Genomic DNA, 25418 nt, shown 5'->3' with positions numbered 1-25418 from the left:
ACTATAGGGAGTCGGACAGTTTAAGGCCTGCTCCGTTGTAAAATCATTCTAGTGCACTGAAACCTAGATCACATACAATATTGGTCAAAAGTTTGAAAACCGTAAGCTTTTTAATGTAACAAATCCAGACCTGGTGGGTATTGAAGGACAGCGGAGGCTGGGGGAGGGGTACGTTGTTTTAATTGAGTAAACTTTGCAACTCCTCCCCCTAGTAAACTTTGTTTGAGATTTTACCTATCATATGGTCCAACAGAATGTTTGCTTCTTCAGGTGCTATTTGTTTTGTGTATTTGTCACTTTCTTGTAACATTCAGTTTTGAATGTTAGCTCTAACCAGTTATCTTTAAAATTTGCCTGTAGGGTTCAGCTGATCTACCCGTCTTCGTACAAGCAGAGTTGGCAGAGGAGGTCATAAAAATCTACATCCTTCGGAACAATAATGGGGCAGTCAGCGACGTAATCTTGGGAATCTCAGCAGAGCCTGCTGCCATCTTTCAGGAGTCACATTGGATTTGAGATATCCCAAGACCCACAAATACAGGTCCTTCTCCAAAAATTAGCATATTGTGATGAAGTTCATTATTTTCCATAATGTAATGATAAAAATTAAACTTTCATATATTTTAGATTCATTGCACACCAACTGAAATATTTCAGGTCTTTTATTGTTTAAATACTGATGCTTTTGGCATACAGCTCATGAAAACCATAAATTCCTATCTCAAAAAAATAGCCAGGTCGTGCTGAAAAGCGAAATCTTCATCTCCATAAAGCTTTTCAACATCTGGAAACATGAAGTGCTCCCAAATCTCCTGATAGCTAGCTGCATTGACCCTGCCCTTGATAAAACACAGTGGACCAACACCAGCAGCTGACATGGCACCCCAGACCATCACTGACTGTGGGTACTTGACACTGGACTTCAGGCATTTTGGCATTTCCTTCTCCCCAGTCTTCCTCCAGACTCTGGCACCTTGATTTCCAAATGACATGCAAAATTAGCTTTCATCCGTAAAATGTACTTTGGACCACTGAGCAACAGTCCAGTGCTGCTTCTCTGTAGCCCATTTCCTGCACACGCCTGTGCACGGTGGCTCTGGATGTTTCTACTCCAGACTCAGTCCACAATCTTCCTCTTGGGTCCGGTCACCTCTTCTCGTTGTGAAGCATTTTTTGCCACACTTTTTCCTTCCCACAGACTTCCCACTGAGGTGCCTTGATACAGCACTCTGGGAACAGCCTATTCGTTCAGAAATGTCTTTCTGTGTCTTACCCTCTCGCTTGAGGGTGTCAGCGATGGCCTTCTGGACAGCAGTCAGGTCGGCAGTCTTACACATGATTGTGGTTTTGAGTAATGAACCAGGCTGGGAGTTTTTAAAAGCCTCAGGAATCTTTTGCAGGTGTTTAGAGTTAATTAGTTCATTCAGATGATTATGTTAATAGCTCGTTTAGAGAACCTTTTCATGATATGCTAATATTTTGAGAGATGAATTTTGGGTTTTCATGAGCTGTATGCCAAAATCATCAGTATTAAAACAATAAAAGACCTGAAATATTTCAGTTGGTGTGCAATGAATCTAGAATATATGAAAGTTAAATTTTTATCATTACATTACGGAAAATAATGAACTTCATCACAATATGCTAATATTTTGAGAAGGACCCTGTACTCACTTGAGTTGTTCCAAAAACTGTTTCTTGAGCTGGATCCTCCAAAACTCTGTTAATGTTCAGAGGTTAAAAAATTATCTTCTTGCATAGTAGTGGTTCATGGTCATCCCACAGAATTGGTATTCCTGATGGAAGTGTTTCTGTTATCTGATTAATTCTGTTGAAGACATAGTTCACCCCAAAAGATGATGCTGTCATAATTTACTCTCCCTCAATTTGTCCCAAACCTGTACGAGTTCCTTTCTTCTGTTGAACACAAAAGATATTTTAAGTGAAGTGACGTGACATTCAGCCAAGTATTAAAGAGTGTTGGTTAACGCAGTTAAAGGTTGCCATTGACTTTGCATAGTATACTTTTTTTTTTTTTTTTCCTATCATGGAAGTCAATGGCAATTTTCAACTATCTGTTAACCAACATTCATTAAAATATATTTTGTGTTCAACAGAAGAAAGAAATTCGTACAGATTTGGGACAACCCGGGGGGGCGAGTACATTATGACAACATCATCTTTTTGGGTGAACTATCCCTTTAATATTGCTGTAAGTGTTGCTTTTATATTTTTTTTATGGTTTAATGTTGAGTGTGACTGCAAATGGCTGGTATGCACCAGGAACAAAGATGTCATTTCTCTTACGGCTATCGTATTTTACATGTAATCAACTTGAATACTAAGATGGATTAAATGTTTCATAAGGTTTAATCATTTCCCTTATGGCTACTTTACAGTTTTTAATTTTTGCAATCTACTGGAATATTAAAATGGATACAATGTTTCAAAAGTTGATTTTAGACTTTGTCTTGTTTAATTGACAAATAAATTTTCAATAAAAAATGTGTTTCTTTCTTTATTTGGTTTTATTATATTAATTATAAAGGGTAAATGGTGTAAAAAAAAAAAAAGTGAATGCATCATTTTGATAATTTATAGTCCAATATTAAGTTAAATTCACTTTTACATGTAGTAAACGTAGCACATTTTTTTTTGGTAAAATTTCATCCAATATTTCAATTATATCTACTCAATATTTTTTGTTTATTTTACATAGAATTACAGTTGTGGTGTTTTATAATTTTGATTATATCCAATTAATTTTATTTCTCATATAAAGTAATTCAGTTACTCAGATTTACTTAATTTTTTTACTGACAATTACTCAATTTAAACCGTATATTTAATTGATTTCACAGCTTTAAAATTTACTCAATTTTTTTGAGTGTAAAAATGTTTCACCAAAAAAATTGAGTAAATAATAGTTAAACTTTTTACAGTGCAGATTTGTGAACAATATTTGAGAGAAATTGGCCTTTTGTGTACATAGAAAAAGTCTTAGATCTTTGAATTCAGCTCATGAAAAATGGGGACAAAAACAAAAGTGTTGCGTTTATGATTTTGTTCAGTGTGTGTGTGTGTGTGTGTGTGTGTGTGTATATATATATATATATATATATATATATATATATATATATATGTAGTGGTAGTCTGGCATATTTTTTTCACAGATTGATAAGAATAGATAAGTATTGACAAGTATTTTTCGGTCACCTAGCTTACAGGAGTGAATTTCATTGTAACTTAGCCCTGTAAAAAATTGTTTCATCAGTTGTTTCAAAGTGTTCCTGTAGCTCAACTGGTAGAACACTGCGCTTGCAAGCAAGTAAGCGCAAGGTTGGCGGTTCGATTCCCCGGGAACATATGACATGTAAAAATTGATAGCCTGAATGCACTGTAAGTCGCTTTGGATTAGAGCGTCTGCTAAATGCATAAATTTAATTTTAATTTTCATCTTGGTTTGCATATACTTTATGTCTTTGGTCCAGCTCGCTATTTGGTCTGTAATCCATTGCATGTTTCGCATTTGTTGTAGCTTTGACTCTAGCCTGCAATTTGTCATCAAATGCATAGGGCTCTCCATTTACAATGTATATTGTATGCTCTGCGTGTTAGGCTATTGTGGACCGAGGGCTTGAGGATGGAGGTAACTTGGGGAGCTGGACTGATAATGATGCCCCAGGGTAAGCACGTCTCTTTCGGCAATCTGCCCAGACTCCCCATGCATGACACTGGCACGGAGCACAGGGACATTTTTACACAAGCCCTGTGTAGCGTTTGAGGGTCTGTCAGGGGCAGAAACACTGCCTGCGGGGTTGTTATTAACATGGTGGAATAGGCAAAGAGGAAAGAGGAGTCAGGGGCAAGTCAAGCCTCAGGCAAGGAAAAGAGAGCAGCAAAGCTGCAGTGTTTGTATTATGTTGCCTTCTATTAAAGCGTTCTGTGCTGGTGAACCGGGGCTTTTATCAGAGGCTACTCTCAGTCGCAGAGCTGCACACAGCCATATTGCCAGTCAATTGTGTTATTTATGATTTTCAGAAAGGTCCCTGTAAAAATGTATCTACCCTTATAAAACAAGTACTGGGCCTGGGCTGTGTGCTGTCAGATAATAGTATAGTGTTTATATACATATATATATATATATATATATAAACGAAAGTTAACCATGGTTTTACTACAAAAAAAAAAAAAAAAATTTGTTAGCCTACTATAAGTGAACCATGGTAAACACAAATTAACTATGGTTTTGTCCCATCACAGGCAAGAGAATGGGAGATCTGATCAGGTCACGTTTGTGTTTTAAGCACAGGTCAAAATGCTGCCGGCTCGGGCAGACCCTTTTTTTTTTTAAGTAAATGTAAACTTCAGGTTTATAGCTTTCTGTTCGAATAGCTGATAAGCGTCTGATAGCGTTCTCTTTCACCTCAAGTTCCGATACTTCACAGGGATTACCTGGGCTATACTAACCAACCAAACCCTGATTCCTTGAGTGCAGCTCAAACAACCAACTCACAGATGTGCCCTCATCATGCGGCATGTATGAAATATGTAACCAGCTGCTTGAGCTGCTACACATAGGGCATATATAGTGCTCTCTCACACACTGACATGAATGCACACACTTTCTTCCTGACAGTGGCTGACTTTGAACTTTCATTCTATCCATTGCTCTCAGTCTTTCCTTCACTCTCTCTCTCTGATGCTCATTGACAGCATTGTAGAAGAAATTTAGCATTCACTCTTAATCAGCCTCCCACAGGCTTGAATGTGCTGATGTGCAGGACAGGGTCCTGGTAATCAGGTGCTTTAGCTTGCAGGCACATTGACTGAATACTACAAATGCTTATTAATCTAGCGCTGCCCCAGCATCTTGCCCTCTCACTACAAACACACACACTGCAGGGCTATCATTACCCATCTACCTATTAAGCATGAGCAAAATTATATATTTTTCAAAACCAACTAGTCTGTGGGTTGTCTGAAGACCGGGCAATAGCTGTGTTTCCACTGTCGTGCCAAAAGCTGGCGTGCTAGTGTGTGCAAGGGGCCAGTCGCGTTTGCACTGTCACTTTCGGGGCTTGATCGTGCGTCGTCAGTGCTTCCACATATCAGAAAGTTAACAGCTTCAGCAACATCAGCAGTAAAGTATTTTCAAATAATTGAGCTCAAATCTCACTTTTAGACAGCAGCGAGTGTTTGAAATAACCTGATCCGATGTGGATTATGAATAAATACAAGGCAGAAATATTTATTAACGATGCAAAAGACTATGAATGCTAGACATTAATGTTACCATATAGGTAAACATGCTAAATTCGACCGCTTGAAGAAATCAGATGTAAGCATATTCTCTATCACAATAGTGTATTTATTTAGTAACATAATTTATCTGTCATAAGTCTCGTCTCTAGAGTTTAGCTCAGCGTAGCCTGTCAATAAAAATATAATAATGGTTCTTGTTCGGAAGCTCTTATTAAAATATAGAAATGATCATTCTTTCTTAATGTGATGTATATAGCCTACTGTGACTACAAATAAACAAAAGCAGTCTCGACTGAATAAGCACGTATTGGCTATGTTCATACTGCAGCATTTTAAATCCTGATTAATTAATTATGATCAATGTATCACGTATTATTGTAAAACACTGATGCTTTTGGTTTTAAATCTTTAACAAAGCATGCAAACAAACGGCGGCTTTCACCGTGTTCGTTTTGTGATCGCGCTAGTTCCAGTGACTGACTTTATATTAGTTTTCTGATAGCTTCTCTTTGTTGGTGAAATGGTGGGGTTGTGTGACGTTGTTCCTGAGAGGCGTGTAAAGGGCAGGTTTTAATGAATCGCAGCAGAGCTTCTGGCCCGACAGTGGAAACGCTGCGTGATTTTGGCCTCAGTGCTACAGATCCGAGTCTATTAGCACTGCCCGGCCTGCTTAAAGCCCTGGCTCGCACTGGCCCGACAGTGGAAAAGTGGCTAATGACTCCATCTCAAGGAAGCACTGTGTAATTAGGTTGATTTTGGGTTTGTCTGACCCTGAATGGACCTTAATGGTTTTTCAAGGGGTGTTAACAGAAGATGCGTTCCTGCATTCAATACCATCTAGACAACAAAACATAATGCAAGGATTTTGTGACTGGTTTTAAAAAGTTGGACTTTTTTTAACTTGAAATAGTCTGCAATGTTTGCTTGCACAGTTAGAGAGGCTTAGATAGTAGATGGGTCATGTTGATTGTTTCACTTATTATTTTGCTATTTTAACTGTGCTACTTTTAATTTGCATATTTTATAAACTCTTTTAGACAAGTCTTTAAATCTTACAGTAAATGTGAACTATATTTGACTCCCTGCACCAACCCAACACATTATTTTGTGTCTCTTTATAGCTCTAATATATACATATACAATGTAGCAATATCATTTTTTTTACTGTCACTCTTGATCAATGTAATGCATCCTTGCTGAATATTGTTTTTATTTTTAAGAGAAATCTTATTGACTCCACTCAGATATGTGCAGCTATACATTTAAAAAAGCGCTTGTCAGTGAAAGTGCAATTTCTCTGAACACAGCTTAAGCTCTTCTTGTCAGTTATTTCCGAGTAAGTGCGAACAGACACAATCGCATTTACAGTACTTTTTTCATTAAAGCATTACACACTTAAGTTTGTTAGTGGTGAGTATTGCACTCAAGAAAACATAATTATAGTGAAATTACACTACATATAGCACATGAGGGTAAAAGATCCAAAAGCTGAAGTGCATTTGTAGTCCCTGCATAATGACAACACCCAGCTTTACTGCTCCACAATCTACTAGCCCCTGCTAGTAATTCCAAAAACTTCAATAAATGCTATTAAATGTGCTTCATTTTCATTTTCAGGAAACTGTGCTATTTGTGTTTTGTGATGCTCATCTGTTTCATCATTAATTACTACTAATATAATTAACCGTTACCCAACTTTCACGTTGCTTGATAGATTTTTACTCTGATTTGTAATGTGCCCCAATAAAATTATTACAAAAAATTATTTAAATTAATGTAATGCATGTAATTTTCAGACACAAATGGCTAACAATGACATGTCATCACACTACATTTTATGGACTAATTTTTTCTTAAAATGTCCTTCAGCTGACACAAAAGAAGATCATTTGAAGAATGTTGGTAACCAAACAGCTGCTGTTGGCCACCAAATTAAGAGAGCCGGAAAAATGCTGTGTAAGTCAATTTCAACCATCAACTGTTTGGTTAACAGCATTCATCAAAATAGCTCCTTTTGTGAACTGCAGAAGAAAGAAACTGGAGTAAGAGGAGGGTGAGTAAATTATGACAGAAAATTCATTTTTGGTTGAACTGTGTGAAGTGGTGACCAAACATGAAAAATATGAAAATCGTCGAAGATCTTAAAAGTGTCAACAAAATTCACTTAAATTTGAAAATGATGGTTTTTAAGGACAAGTGGATGTTACACAACCTATCCAGCTTGTTTTATCAAGTGACATGTAAATGCAAAATGGCAGTGACAATTTGAAGCAAAATACCAGAGTTTGATTTGATGCATTGCCAATGACATTAAGCAGTTTCTCCTTCCTTTTGAAAGCATTTTTATGTTGTTATATGGTAACTTCATTTTATTATTTGCATAAAAAAGAACTGTGACCCATTTTGCAGCCCACTAATTGAGAACCACTAGTGTAAATGCTGTTTTCTTTCTTTCTTTCTTTATTTTGATGCTCATTTCACACTAGATGCATATGCAGAACTGAAGCAGCACATGAACTTTGTGCTTTCACATTGGCACTGTTTCTAGAACACAAATGAACCGCTGCTGAGTGTGTAGCCCTCGATCCACATGCTTTTGTTTACAATCGTCAAAATACTCATGCATAACATGTTAAACCAACATGCTGTGTAGTGTAGTTTGTATGAGATTAAATAAATATTAAATATTAAATAATTTAAACATGCTTTTGTGGGTACAATAGAGCTTTATCATTTAAGTTTTTTTTTCCAAGTCATATGGTGACTGTGAAACTGTGAAATTGCTCATTTTTTTGTGTCAACCCATGTTTATTTTGACCATGAACAATGCACTGTCACTTTAATTTAGCATGAACAGCCCAACAAAAATAGATTCTGTGCTGAAAAAATACGCTGCTTACGTAGCTACTGTGAAACGGGCCCTGCAGCACCTCACAACTTTTTTTCCCCCCACTAGCCTAGAAATCATTAAATGCATAGATAAACTTGGAATTATTCCAAGCCCCTGTCACAATCATATCCTGCATTTACCTCTTTCAGTTACAATAAAGCGTTTTATCTGTCCATTTAAGACCATTACATATCCGCTAATGCTTTAAAACACCCATATCATTAAAGATTGTTCAGTGTACCTACTTTCTTTAAGTCTCCTTTACAAAATCATTACAAAATCCTTCACCTATTTCCTCTGAGCTCCACTGATCTCTATCACAATATGCAGGATCATCCTGTATTTCGCCCCTTTCTAGCTCAAAGAGCGGCTGCTGTGGTCCCGGTAATGCTGGGAATCCGGTATAGTTCACAGTGATGCAACTCTCATGACCTACAGGACAACTGTGGTCTAGATATATCAATAATGCAGAGCATGGCCTTTGCTATTATGATCATGGGCCATTCGGCTGGGTGCGTGGCCTCTCTATAGGCTAAGCGATGTCATATCAGGTGACACAGGCAGTGGCCTGGACTCCCATGTGTGTGTGCATGTGTGTATTTGTGTGTGTGCTCTATGCCCAGTGCCTCAGGGTCCAGAGGCATGTGCCCCATCCCCCTTGCCAGCCCTATGATGGATTGTCATGTTTGGAGTAAGAAAATGAGAGAGAGATAGTGACTGAAAGAGAGTGTGGTTGAACAAAAGGGAATGAGGACTCATTAAATCCCTGCTTGCCCCAGCGATCAGGCCATTCGCTGTGATGCCGGACGATGTTTTCCTCTTTTATTGCCATCTACTATTGCACCAGTCCATCCTCTGCCTTGAGCTAACCTACTGCAGCCTCCGCACATGCAAACCCGTTGTTGTTCGGCCAGTCTCATTGATTTTATCGGGCAGCGTTTCGGCATTTGTGCGTCTGTGTGTGTGTCTGGGTCATCCAGACACAGCCAGTTTTGGCCACACCGTGTGCCCGTGAGGGTGAGAGCCCTACAGACACTGATACACCAGAGCGCCTGCTGATAGTCGATATGTACTTTCAGCTGTTTACACCATCTATGAAAACTACAAAACACTTTGTTTCTGAAACTTGCAAACCCTTTGCCTTTATGAAACTTTTTTGTCCTTTTTGTGACATTCTTTAGTGTACTGTTGTTGTGATACAATTATTTTTATTCAGTGTATCTTAAAAAGATAGTTCACCCAAAAATGAAAATTCTGTCATTAATTACTCACACTCATGTCACTGCAAACCCGTAAGACATTCAACACAATGGAGCAGACGGGTACATAAATTACAATATTTTTGATGAAGTCTGAGTTTTCTTACCCTGCATAGACAGCGACACAACTGGTAATAAGGACATGATTTAAATAGTCCATGTGACTTCTGTAGTTCAATTAGTAATGCTATGAAGCTACGAGAATTATCATAGCTTCATAACATTACAATAATATTTTTTTGTGTTTTTAAAGGGAAATCGGAAAATTAGATGATGTTTAAATGTAAATGTGTGTTGGCAGTGTGTGTACACAACCACTCTATAATGATAAAAATCCCCCAAGTGCTTTTTTAAAATCCCCAACAATAATGATCCCTTTCTCAGATCAAGCTGGCAGAGTGATGTAGTTCTGCACAGGCCTCTCCCACGACTTTTGACTGACAAAGCCATTTTATCTCAGACCTGCACTGAGTGAACAAGAAAAAATCCACCTTTGTTTCAATGCCAGAGTGGTTGTAGACAAAAATTTCTCCTAAGTGATTGAGGTGGTTTGTTATTGTATGTTTTAATGAACTTATCTGTCTTCATTTTCCCCCGACATCTGAGCCACTAAAGACACAGTGGATTACGTTTTCGAAGTCTACATAAACATCTACATAAATGCATATATGTTCGCACAAATCGTTCGTGATCCAGCCGTGATCCACTGCTAAAGTTAACATCCTCATGAGATGGCTCATCACCCCACAGAAGAGAGGGGTGGGGTGAACAGGAGCTCATTATCATTTAAAGGGACCTGCACCAAAATGGCTTGATGAAAAAAGAGCTGATTTTGACGAGGTAAAAAGGATACTGTTTTAGACTAAGATTGAGAAATTTTAACCCAAAAATGTTATAGACTTTTCATTGAGACCCTAAAGAATCATATAAACTTTTGAAAAATGGGCATCCGATTACACCTTTAAAACAAGTATTGTATGCTCACCAAGGGGTCAAAAGAAGTTAATAAAAAAAACAACATAATTTTGTGTATTTGGTGTAATGCAATGTGGTTAAGCAGTTTAAGGTTAAAAAAAACACTATGTTCCTCATACTGTACATTATTGTTTCTCCTCTATGCTCCACCTTTCAAAAGCTCATCTTTCTGAAAAGAGAGGGGTGCTCTGATTGGCCAGCAATTCAGTGTTTTGTGATTGACTGAATACCTCAAGTAATATTAAGCTAAAACATGTAAATATGATAGTAAATATGATAGCTGGATTACTGTCAGATGAGCCGTCAGATGCTAAACTGAACCAGGACTCAACTTACCATCAGACTCTCCATCACTCATGGCATTTAGTATTTCTAATACCTACTTTCCATCTTTTCTTTGTCATTTTTACTTAATTTATGAAACTGATACCCGCTAAATCAATGAGTGAAAGCTGTTGCCTAGAAATGTACAATGTTAAAACATAAGCGGCAAGTAAACGACAGCGTGAAAATGCGTGCATTCTGTAGCGGGTAAATTTGTCCCACTGGTGCTTATAGGTATATAAATGCTCAATGTTTGATCTGGTTTTATCTAAATAATTTTTTACTACATTGAATTGTAAATTAAATCATTTTAGTAAAAGCCAATGACTGGGAGACTTGAATGTTTTATTTTATATCTGCTATGTACATTTGAAAAACAGCCACGGGTAAAATTGACCCCATAACTATTGCTGAGAAAGCAAATGCAATTCAAATATATGTTAAAATTTGGTCAAGGTCAATATAAAAAAATTGTATGTTACCTTTGGCAGGCCTAAAAACATATTTTACATTGCAAAAAAAAAAGAAGAAAAAAAACCATGACACCCCATATTTAAGGATCAGCATTTGTTAACAGAAACATGCTAAAGCTAATTGCTAATACTGTGGCTCCCATTAAAGGTACAGGTTGTAGGACCTGCCACTAGAGGGCGCACTACCAAAAAAAATAACAATCACGTGGTTTGATGACGCTAAGAAGGAGCGTGGAATGATGGGATTTGTTGTCTTCTACCCAACCACAGACTAGAGCTGTAATCGGGCCTTAAAAGTTAGGCCCGACAGGACCCGAGCCCGACAAGTACATTTTGATTGACAGCTTTTTTTAAGCCCGAACCCGTTTACAGCCCGACATTATTCAAATGTGCGCACGCACACAGCTCTTTTGCCTTTTGCCAACAATGAGCAATTTATTCATGTTTTAACATAATTTACTCATACCTAACATAGACTAGACTCCCGTCGGGTTCGGGCAAAGATCTTCAGCTCTACCACGGACAGCCATCAATCAGACGGAAAGATAAATCATGGATCTAACGCAAGTTCAACGATTTGCGTGTGTAGATTAGATACAAAGTCAATGCAAAGACGCGATCAGACTATGGATCAGATGCGTCCTTGCACGGGTCTAGAGACGCGATGCCCCGCGTTTGGTGTGTATGCCCCATAATACTAATCTTGTTGATCGATATAATAGCATACGTTTTCTGTAAAGATACGAATCAAAACAGCTCATCTGTCTAGTAAAACACAAGCGAGATCAGCATCTCTTTCTAGTTGAGGTTTGTTGTCATGTAGTTTCTACGTCAGTAAAGGCGGTAAAAAATGGTAACTAACGTCATTGACAGGCGACTGCACTGCCCCGTGTCACTGTTTAAAATGGGAATTTTCTCATGATTTACAAGTAGTTGAAAACATTACAGATATTGTTTGTAATCGGCTGGACAAAATATATAACACTAGCCTAGTGGTTTTTGGATATTTTACTGCAAATATCATACAAATTGTACCTTTAACTGGATGAAGGTAAAAAAATTTTGATTGATAAAGTGGAACAAATAGATAAAAACACGTGAAATTAATTTAGCCATTATCTCTTTTACCCTTTTCACCCTTATGACCCCACTCGTCTTTCTCCTCCAACATGTCCCTTCTACCAGCTGGCTTTCTTTCTCAAAATTTCCCTCTATCTTGCTCTCTCAGTGCCTTTGATTCCTGCTTTTTCGTGCTCCCCTCCCCCTCTCCCAGCACTTTTTGGTCCTCGGTAGCTCTGTAGAAGATTGCAGCTTTGACACGGCATGATCTAAAAACCCACTGGCGCTTCAGAATGCTTCAGCACTCTTATATAACTGTGTGTGGATGTGTGAACTGCTTGATTCCACTGCCTAGGCTGCATACCCGTGATCACTCCAGCAAAGAGAAGCCTGCCACTGATAGGGCCTGTGCCAATGTGTGTGCGTGCCTGTGTGTTTTGCGCATGCTGTAAATACATATGCATATGATGCGCTGTTACTACGTCGTAGATATTTCTTTCATGATAACCCTCTGAGCGTATGCCTGCGGGTGCTTGAGAATCAGCGTGCAATTCCCTCAGAATTAAATGTGCATGAATCCATACAGTAATTTTGCATGTAAGTATGCAAATGTTTGGGTCTAAAAATACAGGCATGAATATACACATGCTTTGATGTGCAGCATTAGAACGGATTTGAACGCTGACCTGTTTTTTATTTCCCCTGGTTTTCCCCATGTCTTCATAAGCATAGTGTGTATTTTCAATAAATGTCAATTCTTTGGTGTATCACTGAACTGCATGACGCTCTCTATGACATCACGTATGTGTCACTTCACTAATGTGGTTCCTCGGTCGAGGCCCAGATTTCTTACATAACTGTTTCAACGAGTGGTGGAGATGAGAGCATCCAAACCACAGTGTCTACTAAAGCACATGATAACTAGCATAAATGTGAGGTGCATCTAAAAGCCTCCTATTCAGAATTAGTCTGGAAGCTCCAGCCTTTCTTTATATATTTGCTCATAGGCACACTGTAGATCGCCAGTTGTTTGAAAGAGAGTCAGTTGTTGAAAAGACTTTTCTATGAGATGCTGCTCTCCGCCTCAGAGACATGTTCCCTTTTCTCTATTTGCCGAGGCAACTTTTTTTGGACACTTTCTTTGAAGCTTAATTAGAAATGATAGGAAAATGCTTTAACGTATTCAGGCTGAATAGCACACTTGCAAACTACTATTTCTCCCATTGTGTTGTGTACTGCAAAAGAAGAGTTTAAGATAAAAAAAAAACTAAAGAAAGAAAGAAAGAAAGAAAGAAAGAAAGAAAGAAAATTGTAAGTTATTTTTACTTAATCAAAATAACCCAACTGCAGTTTGACTTTGATTGTTGATGGTTAACAACAGAGCTATCAGTTTTTTGCAGATGAACTTCAGAAAAAATTGCCGGATCTTATGACAAATTGATTGTGATGTTTCTCATTTGTAAGTCACTTTGGATAGAAGTATCTACTAAATGTTAATGTATATACTGCAGAATCCGTAAGAGCAGTATGGTAGTGTGCTATTCCAAATTCAGCCTTAAATCATGAGAGTATGGTAATTATTAAAGGATAGTTCACCCATCATTAATTACTCATCCCCGTGTCCTTCCAAACCCATAAGACCTTTATTCATCTTCAGAACACAAATTAAGATATTTTTGATGAAATCCAAAATGAGGGTAACTAATGACAGAAATAAAATGACATATCATATCATATTGCATAAGCTAAAAATTACCAACTTTAAAATTTCCCTTTGTGTTTTCAGTTAGGAAGGTTAAGTTAATAAGCTAACAGCTGGTTCTATGTGTGTAGTATAGTGCTAAGCGATGAAGGGAAGCTATCATAAAGATAACATGATAATGTGCTTTAATTTTGTATTTATTTAACAGTCATAGAGAGAAGAGCTTAGGATCTTGCACGACACTGTAAAATAAAGTATTTAGCTTCAATTGTCCTGTAAGTCATATACAGGTGATACTGGACTTGTATTTATTTTATGTGCTAAGTGCATGCTTAAAATAAATAGAAATAAACACATAACCCATGCAAATATGAATGAAATCAATAACTGTGTCAATCAAATATCTGCATTGCACCAAACCCAATTAATAAATGTCAGTATTTGAACTGAATGTCGCCATACAAACAATCATTCAAAAGTTTGAACTCAGTACTTTTTTGAAAGAAATAAATTAATAATTGTATTCAGCAAAGATATATTAGATTGATCAAAAGTGACCGTACAGGCATTTATAATGTTACAAAAAATTTAAAATACATGATGTCTCTTTTTAATTCTATTTATGAAAGGATGCATATTTTTCCAGGTTTTCACAACAATATTAAGAAGCACAGCTGTTTTGAACTTTGATAATAATAAGAACTGTTTCTTGACCATATTAGAATGGGTCTATATCAACATTCTGAAGGATCATGTGACACTGAAGACTGGAGTAATGATAACATAAACATAACATTTAACATAACAGGAATAAATTGCATTTTATTATAATAATAAGACAAATAAGAAGAAGAACAAGTAGAATAAAACAGCTATTTTAAATTGTAATAATACAGTAATATTTCAAAATATTTGTAATAATTAGAGACAAAAACAATGAAAAGTCATACTGCCCCCAAACTTTTGAACAGTATTGTAGATAACCACTTTGCAGGCTTATCTGAACAAACTTTCTGTATTACAACACACTCTTTCTAAAGTTCAGCTAGACAGTTCTCGCAGCAATGCATAGGCTATCCTTCAGTGACCGCACTGCTCTTGAAGGATTCAGAACAGCTTGGTATTAAGGTTAGCTACAGCACCTATTTTTCACGCATAATGTACTGTTAAAAATGAGAAAACATTCATTTATTTACTGATGCATGACATCCTATTGAAATCGACGCCGCTGTATCTTCTCACTTCGTTGATCTCCCATCACTCTACTTTAACCCACAGTTGGTGACCAAAAGTACTACAGAACAGATGTCTGAGAGGATAAGACGTGCAAGCAGAAGAAAAGTAGGAAGAAGAGGATAGAAAGTGAGAGAGACAGAAAGCTGACCTATATAAGAAAGAGGCTGAAATATTTATGGAAGTGAGTGTCCTAATTCACAAGCCACTGGGAGCGTTACGGCCTATTCGTCCAATTGCAGCTATAAGGAAAAGGACAAACACACATATGCATTCATATACATGCACACACACACTTAGAGAGCACGGGGTCTGTGGTAGTTCTCTGTCCCATGTTGTTTTGACCACTCCTGGTCCACTAGTTCCCAATGTCAGAGCCTTTCTCTGTGTGTCGTTCTTTAAACTTGTTTTCATAACTATCTTTATTGCTGCATATGGGACGGCACAAGTGCTCAAAGCGCCAAGACTCACTGGCAAGGCTTTATTTGTGGAGTTTGCACGCAATGTGACCTGCTCGGCATCCACCTAGCAGCCCAAAGCGCGAGTCACGCTTGGACAGATCTGACAGACTGAGGCCTGTGCTCAGAAAGCGAATGCATCATTATGACAGTGTCAATTAAGGATGAACCGCAATGGGGTCAATGCTGCCGCATAACTGCGTAATCTGCACTGTTTAACTGCATGAGCTATAATCACAGGCTCAGTGAAGAGTTCATTACAGCAGGTCAGCCACCTGTTTGGGGTGATGCATGAAGCTTCGATACTGAAGAAGGATCTGTACTGGGATAATTGTATGGTCTTTTATCAGATATCATCATATTACCAATGGGTCCTTGGTTAAGTAGGTTAAACGGTTCTGACTGGATGATCAAACGTTGTGAAGGATAAGTCTGATTCCTTAGCTGTGATTTTAAGACTTTTGGCTGAATGTAACATTTTTACATATTATTATTATTTTTATTATTAATAAATGTTACAGTCTGTGCTGATTTAAATAACAGTTAAACAAGTTGTGTTATGTAGCAGGTGGTCATTCAGTGAGACCGAGCACAAGAAAATAGTACAAAGTGCAGGTGTATCAAGCTTTTAACTGACTCAGCATTTCAAAAACGTGGTGCAAGGTGTCACAACAGCCATGTTTAGTTATTCATTGTCCGTGCTTTAGTTTGTTGTTACAGAGTGTATTTACAACGTGACTTACACATTCTGCATAAAGTTTACTTAAATGTGCATTTTAACTTATTCAAAACAGCCTTTTTCAGAAATGTGTAGTTTGTTAGTCCTTTGATATATATTGTTACAAAATAAATGTTCTTTTTAACTTTATATTTCTAACCTTTTCACAAAAATACTTGGCAGCACAAATGTTTTCAACATGAATCATAATAATAATAAGATTAAAAGAATCGTCATATTAGAATGATTTCTGAATGATCATGTGACACCGAAGACTGGAGTAATGATGCACAGAAATAAATGTATTTAAAATTTTTAATAATATTTCAAAATAGTGCTGTTTCTATGGTATTTTTGATCATAAAATGTGTAAGAAATTAAAAAAAGTGTAAGACAATAAAATAAAAAAATCTTACTAAAGCAAACTTCTGAACTTTATATTTTATTCAAAAATTGAGGAATTATCGTCATGATGCACTTTTTGTGTTTGGTATTCATTTTTGTTCATCTGTGATTTCATTGTTGACATTAACTCGGCTTTAGCAAGTGTTCAAGCAATCCAAAAAAGTGCAGATGGACCAGGATGTGCCCTGTATGAATGGACCCTCAGACTAATTTCCCTTCTCTCTCCAGTAGTCTGCAATTGTTTTCCTGTGCAACGCTTCCAGAATCTTTAATTACTCTTGGTTGTTACCGTGTTGTTTCTGGTCAATTCAGGCCCTTGTTTTGATGACACTAACTGATAGTCCTGCTTGTGAGTTTAGGATTGATGCATGTGGCTTGTTTGACACTCACTTCCCGGTTCTGCTTGCGCAGACGAAAAGAGAGTGGAAATCAATGCTCTGTGTTTACGAGGGAGCCAGTGTACTGTAATCGGGCCTAGTTGAGCCGTACTGTACGAGCTAGAGAGTCTGCCGCTGCTGAGAGTCTAAACAGAGTGAGGAAACATTCACACGCTCCCGCAGAGACAACAGACCATCCTTACAGGGCTGAACAGCTTGACGAAACCAAAGATAGGTGGAACAAAGTAAAGACTAGGAGATTACTTCGATTACAGCTCTATTGCATTCATTTTTTTATTATTATTTTTTGCATTTTCTCCTCTGATTTTTTTAAAAACAATTTGAAGTAGACATTGTAAAATTTGTTCTATAAGATCTTATTCTCACTGGTATAGCTTCATGTTTTTCAATTGTTGTAAAAATATTTATATGACATTTTTCACTATGAAGAATTACTGTTTATAAACAGCAGTTACAGTACTACATTTTTATTGGTAGTTGAAATCTAGAAATATCCAATATAAGTGTTTGGCCAATATAATGTTTAGTATTTTAAATTATTATTACAATTGTAATATTTGATTCAATATTAAAATGTACAAATAAAGAATGATTATTATTCATTTAAACAGTGGTTAGATTATTACATTCCTATTTGTAAATGAAAGCTAAACTAATCCACAATATTTCATACTTTTCATTATTAATAACATTTTAGTAATTGATTTAACTTTTAATGGAAAAAGCTAAGATTTTTATAAGAGTACAATCTTGTTGTTTGCTAAAAGAATCCACAAAATTTTATAAGAAAAATAACAAGTTAAACAAGATAAATGCTGCTTTATTTCATGAATAATTGTAATCAATTGACAAGCCCTAATTTTAATTATTAATACAATTGTAATATTTTATTAGAAAATAAAAAAGAATAACTATTTTTTAAACAGTGGTTATAGTACTACATTCTTGTTTTTTGCTGAAAGGTGAAACTATACAGCATATTTCATATTTTTATTTCAATAATAAAACAATTGTAATACTGTATTTAATTACTGACATATAATACATATAACGTTGTGAAAAAAGGGAAATCTGACGAAAACTTGTGGGCCTGGTAATAACCTTCTCCAAACTTTTGGACTTCTGTTTTTCAACAACAATCAGTTTTTCAAAGATTGTACATGTATTTTACTTTTCCGCCTTTGTTTCAGCAGTAACAGCACTTGGGCAAAAATAGCATACCTGGTACTACTTGAACTGCCTCACAGATTGAACAAGAAAGAACAAGATGGTGAGAACATGAATACTGTCGCAGAAACACTAAGGAGGCACTCACGTAAGAAGTACTCCGAGGCATCTGCTTCATAATCTGTGTCTTCTGGAAAGTGATCTATCTGCTTACACAATCCTTTGAAGTTTCCTGTAACAGAGAAACATAGTCGCAGAGTTAGGTTTGCAAATTCAAACACCACATTTCCACATTCTATTTAACAGCGTTTCCGTATGGCTTTACACTTATTCGGAGGGGCACCTAGGGACACAGACGGACGTTTAGACCAGCACACATGTACTCGGGTTGGGCTCGGCTGCTCAAGCGAGCTTGAGGATGTGGTTGGGAGCGGAGGCCTGTCATGAAGCCGCTCCAGCAGCAGCAGCAGCAGGCGGCCGCTTGTAAACAAGAGCAGCACAGCTGGTGAAGACCTGGAGCTGCTCCAGCCACTGTGCTATGGGACGCTCATCTCCTAATTTTCGCTCATTAGGCATCCTGGCATTCCAGTGCCCAGGTTCAGACACTTCACTTCCCTGCCCTGGCCTGTAGCGTGTGACAGTCCAGTCAAGGTGAACTGGAGATGTGGGCCTGCAAACAGCAGCGATTAGCGCAGCCTTTGATGTGTGTGGACATAAACAACGGGCACGGCACCAGGAACGCAGTGCCAAGCTTATGAAGTTGTTCATCCCTCCCCCTGTTACGTCTCCGCTCTCCCTCCTTCATCTCCCACTCTCTCTTTTCCGGCCTCCCATGTATTTCTCTAATGATTTAATCAGTTTTTTTTCTTCTTCATGTTGCCAGGTGTTGCTGGGGATATTTTGGCTTGGAGGCAGAACATTAGTGGCATGCTTGTGGAGATGAGATGAGAGCAGAGGCCTATCAAAGGCGCTTTCATGTAGGAGACAGATTTACACTAGTCTCTCTGCTCCACACAGTCTGTTTCACTAGGCTTTCAGGTCGAGAAGAAAGATCGCAGGCGAGCAGTACCTTCTGCTTTCGCAGGGTCAGTCTATTAGGGGTCTTTTTTCTTTGGCTGTCATTTTTAGTTTTCATTTTGGTTAAGTGTGCAATTTCTGTGCCAAGCATAATGGCTGTTGTCAAACCAAGCAGGTCTGTAATACCTGGAGAAAGCTATCCAGTAGCATTCCTGTTCATTCCAATGGCTGCTTATTAGCTGCTTATTAGCAACAATTGCGTCCAGAACTGAAGAGGCACGAGCAATCACTTGAGCTGTAAAATGTCATGTGACTTATCGCACTAAAACTGAAAAATAACTTCATGACAATGCTCATTGGCTGATGGCAGCAAAAGAATATGCACAACCACAAACGCTTAACTATTGACTGTCCTTAGTGTTAGTGCTGTTTTTAAGAGTCCTTCAAAAATAATTGGTCGATGGTAAAACACTGACTATATTATAATTAAATAATTGTGATCTATTTTGTCAAAATACACACACACACCCACCCACCCACACACACACACACACACACATATATATATATATATATATATATATATATATATATATATATATATATATATATATATAAACAGTGCCTTGTGAAAGTATTCATACCCTTTATTTTTTTTTCATGTTTTGTTATGCTGCTGTTTTATGTTAAATTGCATTAAATTACTTTTTCCCCACATCATTCTACACTCAATACACCATTAAGGCAAAAAAAAAGGCAATTAAAAAACTGATTCCATTGGATAAGTAATCATACCCTTATCTGGGACAGTTGAAATTTAGCTAAGGAGCATTCATATTGCTTGTAGATGTTATTAAACTTCAAGTGAAGTTAACATGTGGCAAATTCAATTGAATGGGTATTATTTGGAACAGCACACACATCTTAATGAAAGGTACGAGATATGCATCACCGAATACAACAAATGGTTAAACCCATCTTTTGACACACACAGAGCACTTGTTGAAAACACAGAAGCTAATGCTGCTTGTTTTGGATGCGCTTTTAAGCTCTCTGGTTTTTACATCACCCTACCCGTAAAGTTTCGCCACTCCATTGGACTGATTTCACATGTGATTCAGAACGTGGTCATGCAGACGGATTTTGACGCAGCTCGAGTTCCTGAAGGGAAACAAGATTCTCTGGTTTGCTGAACCTCAATTCCAAGCATAACGCTTCAAGGAAACCAGGCACGGCTCGTCGCCTGCAGAATACCATCCAAAAAGTAAAGTGTGCTGGTAGCAGTCTCATGCTGTGGTGGTGTTTTTCAGCAGTGGGGGACTGAGGGACTCGTCAGAGTAGAAGAAAAGCTGAATGCATCAAAATATAGAGATAGCCTTAATGCGAACCTAGGTCAGAGCATTTACAGCCTCAGGCTGGGCAGAAGGTTTAACTTCCAGCAGGACAATGACCCTTAACACAGCAAGAGTGGCTTATAGACAACTTTGTGAATGTCCTTGAGTGGCCCAGCCAGAGCCTGGGACTGAACCCAGTCAAATATTTCTGGAGAAACCGGAAAATGTGCCTCTGCCCCCATTTTTTTTTTTTAATAATTGACAAAGTTGTGACAGTTCTGTTTTTCCTTGTTATTATGGTGTATGAAGTGTAGATTGTTGTGGAAAAAAGTAATTTAAAGCTGTTTAACATAAGGCTACAACATAACAAAACATGAAATAAATGAAGGGGTATGAAGGGATATATATATATTGCCATTGACTTTCACTGTATGGACAAAAACAGATAATGATTCAGATTTGTATTGTACAATTTTTTTATTGTACATATATGTATATATAGGGATACTTTATCTGTATCATTATCTGTTTTTGTCCATACAGTGAAAGTCAATGAGGTCAAAACAACATTGAGAAATTCTTAAAATATTGTCTTTTGTGTTCCTGACTCATACGGTTTTGGAAGGATAATGTATTCAAGATATGTAATATTCAAGTATATAATGAATTCAAGAAAATGATGACTGAATGATAATTTTCAGGTGAACTTTCCCTTAAACTGTCCCATCTCAGGAGTCTCAATTTAAAAAAAAACAAACAAACAAACAAACAAACAAAAAATACTGAAAACTGGTTTGCTGATAGATTTTCATAGCAGTTCCAGCCTTTTACTCTGTTGGATTTGTCAGTTATTTCATTGTATGCAGCTCAAAGCTATTTGAGGTTGACTTTAATGCAATAAATAAATAATATGCATGCTCAAATATAGTTAATGGCATTATGGTTAGATTGATTCAAGGCTATAGTCAGGGCTTCTGTGGGAAGCTTAACACAAACACAGTGTTGTGTGAGACACCTCTTAATCATCCAAGGATCAGATATGCAAGTGCTGAGTGTGTATGTTTGTGTATTTGTGATGTTTATTGCTCTGCTTCACCTTCCTGTGTTTTGGCTCACAATCAAACATTGCACATTGATTTCTATCAGTGAGCTCTGCAGCAATTAGCTGGAGCAGGAGTGGGAGAAAAGAGAGAGTGAGAGAGACAGAGAGAGAAGGTGAAGATGAAAGGGCAGAACAGGACAGAGAAGGAAGAACTGAACAAAGATAACAAACATAAAAAGAGAGAATGAGATACAGTGCGTATTGATACTGTAAACGGTTACAGTACATCTCCAAAATACAAATCTTCTCATGTCTGCAATGTTCTGTACTGTAGGCTTTTTGTGTCCAAATACATATAATAATATTGTTTTAGCATCTTCAAATCCCATGTCTTTAATATCAGAAAAGAAACATGAAAATATGACTGTCAATCACAGTTTTAAAATATTTTCATCTTTTTTAATTCAGCTATGCTTAATGTCTTTTTACATACAGACAAATGTTCACTTCCAAAAATAGTTTTTGACTTGCTTTCTAGTACTGAAATCATGTTTCCTATCAATCAAAATATCTTGACAGAAAATATTAAGTCTTGTACTCTGTAACATTTTAAGCTTAAAGTAAGAATGCCAGTGGGGTCACAATAGTAAACGTACCTTCCTTATAAAAAGTTAATTTTTCTTACCCCTTTGGCAGAATTTTGTTTTTCTTTGTTTTTTTTTCTTTTTTCTTTAAGGATAACATTTAATTTTGGTAAATTTTTAAGAAAACAACCATTCATATTTTTTTATGTCATGTTGCTTGTATCTTGATTTATGAATGTTTAGACATTTATATCGGAAAACAAAACAAAAATACTAAATATAAAAATGCCTTTTTGCAGTGTAGGAGTGCAATGACAAATGAACTCATTCATTAAATGGTTTCACCATTTTGAATTTGGGATGTCATCTAAAAAATGCTGCTTCTTATTCACATGCCACCCACAATGCCATTACTTTATTTGCTGAAAATGGACTATGCACTTTAAATTAAGAAAATCGTTTTGTGCATGTTTACTGATTATTGTGGCAGTTATTGATCAAATAATAATCAATTGGACATATATGCAGACGTGCAGTGCAGTCAGATTTCAAGACCTGATTTAGACGCCTTATGTCCTAGTGTTCCACCCATAATCACTTTAGCAAAAAAATAGTTTAAATGGAGGGTTAGTTCATAAAATGATACAGACGTCGCAGTTATGAATTAAATGTCTATCACTAACAAAGTTGAATGTTTTCACCTTCCTGTACTAAGAGCTGAAGAAGCTCATGATCTGCATCACTGTTATAGAGACAGAGTGTGTCTTATTTAATCACTGTAATGGCTGAGAGGGGTCGTCGTACCCATCCCATATTGTGATGTGTGGTTGGGCTATGCATTGCCCTCCTGCTACAGTTCCTCATAAAGCATGCAATTATCATTATGCTTAAGGGGAGGGGGTCAGGAATGAAGAGAGAACGAGAGAGAGAGGGATTGGTATGGAGGGAAGACAGCAAATTTATGAGTGCTTGTGCGGCAGAAACCCCGGTCAGCCCACGCACCAGGCTTTCCCAGTCACCATCAGTCGATGAACCTCCATCTCTTGTGTTCTCCATTTCCTAGCTCTTTCTCTCTGTTCACGTCAGTGGATATTCGGTTTCCATAGACACTGCCTGAGAACTGAGGCTGCTCGGGTACAATCACATGTGTGTGGGTGTTTCTTCAACTACATACACTTTTGTGTCCCAGAGGAGGATTTTCATCAAAATATCAGATTTCTTATGGCAGTAACCATCTTGAAAACTTAAGCATACATTTATTTTGGATTATATTTCAAGTGTATTTATATATACATATTTATATATATATATATATATATATATATATATATATATATATATATATATATATATATATATATATATATATATATATATATATAAATTATTTATTTTATTATTGTCCCCAAACCCACAATTTCAGCTTTAACTATGAATTAAATATGAAAAGTACTACATTATTATATTTTTAATGCTATGATGATCTAAATAAAAGGCCACAACAAAGATTAAAACCAATTAACCTTCCATCCTTGACTAACAATTTTGACCCACTAAAGTTGTTTTTTTCCTACTGTACTGCTTCTTGAGAGAAAATATTGTGTGATTGATTAATAGAGGAATAAAAGGGGAAATATTATTCCCACAATTTCCACTATGTTGGATTCTTGCAGGATTTCCCAAATTTGAAAAATTGTTAAATTCTTCTTTGATGCACACACATGTCCATTGTTGGAAATTGACAGTGGACAAATTAAACAAGTTAGAGTGCGCAAAGAGTGTTTTAAGGGTTCACAGATCAAGTGCTCATATCTGAAAAAACAAACCTTTTATAAATGTTTGAAATTAGTTTGAAATGTCACAAAAAAAAAAACAACAACAACAAACAAAGAAAGATGAACCCTGTTTTTTGAGAGATTGTGTTTTTTATTAATGAATGCAGTTGATGTTGAGATGTGAAGTCAGCTCCAGCTCTGCTACTCTCCCTACAGCAATGTTTTGATTCTGTGCTCAGGCCATTGGAGCATTTGTGCACCTTCCCCCCGGTCTCCTCTCATCCGTCTCTCTGAGTAAGTGCTGGATTGTAAGGCTGTACTGCGTGGGATTTACTGCTGGTTAAAGTGGGACAATTTCTCCCTGCTGTAACTCCTCGCTATTCATCTCTTTACTTTTTCCTCCCCCTTTCTCTCAATTCTCAACTCTTTTAATTCAAAACAAGCCCTGAGTTCATTTCAGTTCAAAATGAAGGTTTATGGATTGCTCAAAATTGTTTATTTTGGTGAAATGGCAATTACCAACATGGCCATTGATGGTCAGTTTTGCTTAAAAAAAAAAAAAAAAAAAAAAAAAAAAAAAAAAAATATATATATATATATATAGTCTGTTATGACCTAGTATGAATTCTTAACTAACCCTAACCAAACAAGACATATTTGTCTCTTTATCACTCTGTCTCTCTTTATATATATATATATATATATATATATATATATAGAGAGAGAGAGAGAGAGAGAGAGAGAGAGAGATACAAAATATTGTATAATTTTATAAACCAGCTAAGTATCTCCATATGTTGGACCAGCACTAACCAGTATAAACTAGATTGAAGCTGGTATTTTCAGCCGGATGTCTACTGAAAAATATCAACTCAGTAACTATGCTGTCCTGCCTCTTTTGTCCTCATTGTTTCATTCTCCCTTTTTTATTCCTCCCAGCCTCTTAGAGATGAATGACCGCCGAAAAACCATAAAGCTTATTGCCCAACGATGGCAGATTACTGCATGAGAAAAGAGAAGTGATTTTTACTTTAATTGTAATCTTTATCTTCCCATGCTTTTCCCTTCCGCACAATTTCCATTCAGTGTGAAAGATGACAGAGGGATTATTAAAGATAATTGGGAGCCTTCTCCTGCAGTCCTCCTCCCTTCTCATCTCCACCCTTCATGAAGCTCATTAGATATCTGAAGTTGCCTTCCTTATTAAGTCGGTGTCACTACGCAGCCCTTCTCACTCACCGTATGTGAGCGTGTATGCATTAATGGTCAGAAAAACAAGCTTGCTGGAGATGGATGTTCACAGAGTCCCTCGTCTGTCACTGACCCCTCTGAGGCCGCTG

The 25418-nt window shown here is 37.0% G+C and overlaps 1 protein-coding gene across 1 annotated transcript in view; it reads right to left on the bottom strand.

Moving 5' to 3' along the window:
* LOC113047012 (voltage-dependent calcium channel gamma-2 subunit) overlaps nucleotides 1-25418 on the bottom strand; it is a 71904-nt gene that overhangs the window by 14566 nt on the left and 31920 nt on the right. Inside the window, exon 2 of the mRNA XM_026208232.1 lies at nucleotides 18475-18558. Coding sequence (XP_026064017.1) covers nucleotides 18475-18558 — 84 coding nt within the window. The remainder of the gene's footprint in view (nucleotides 1-18474; nucleotides 18559-25418) is intronic.

This window comes from Carassius auratus, chromosome 28 (assembly GCF_003368295.1).
Source record: "Carassius auratus strain Wakin chromosome 28, ASM336829v1, whole genome shotgun sequence".
Lineage (NCBI taxonomy): Eukaryota > Metazoa > Chordata > Actinopteri > Cypriniformes > Cyprinidae > Carassius > Carassius auratus.
This window is presented reverse-complemented; position numbering and strand designations above follow the sequence as displayed.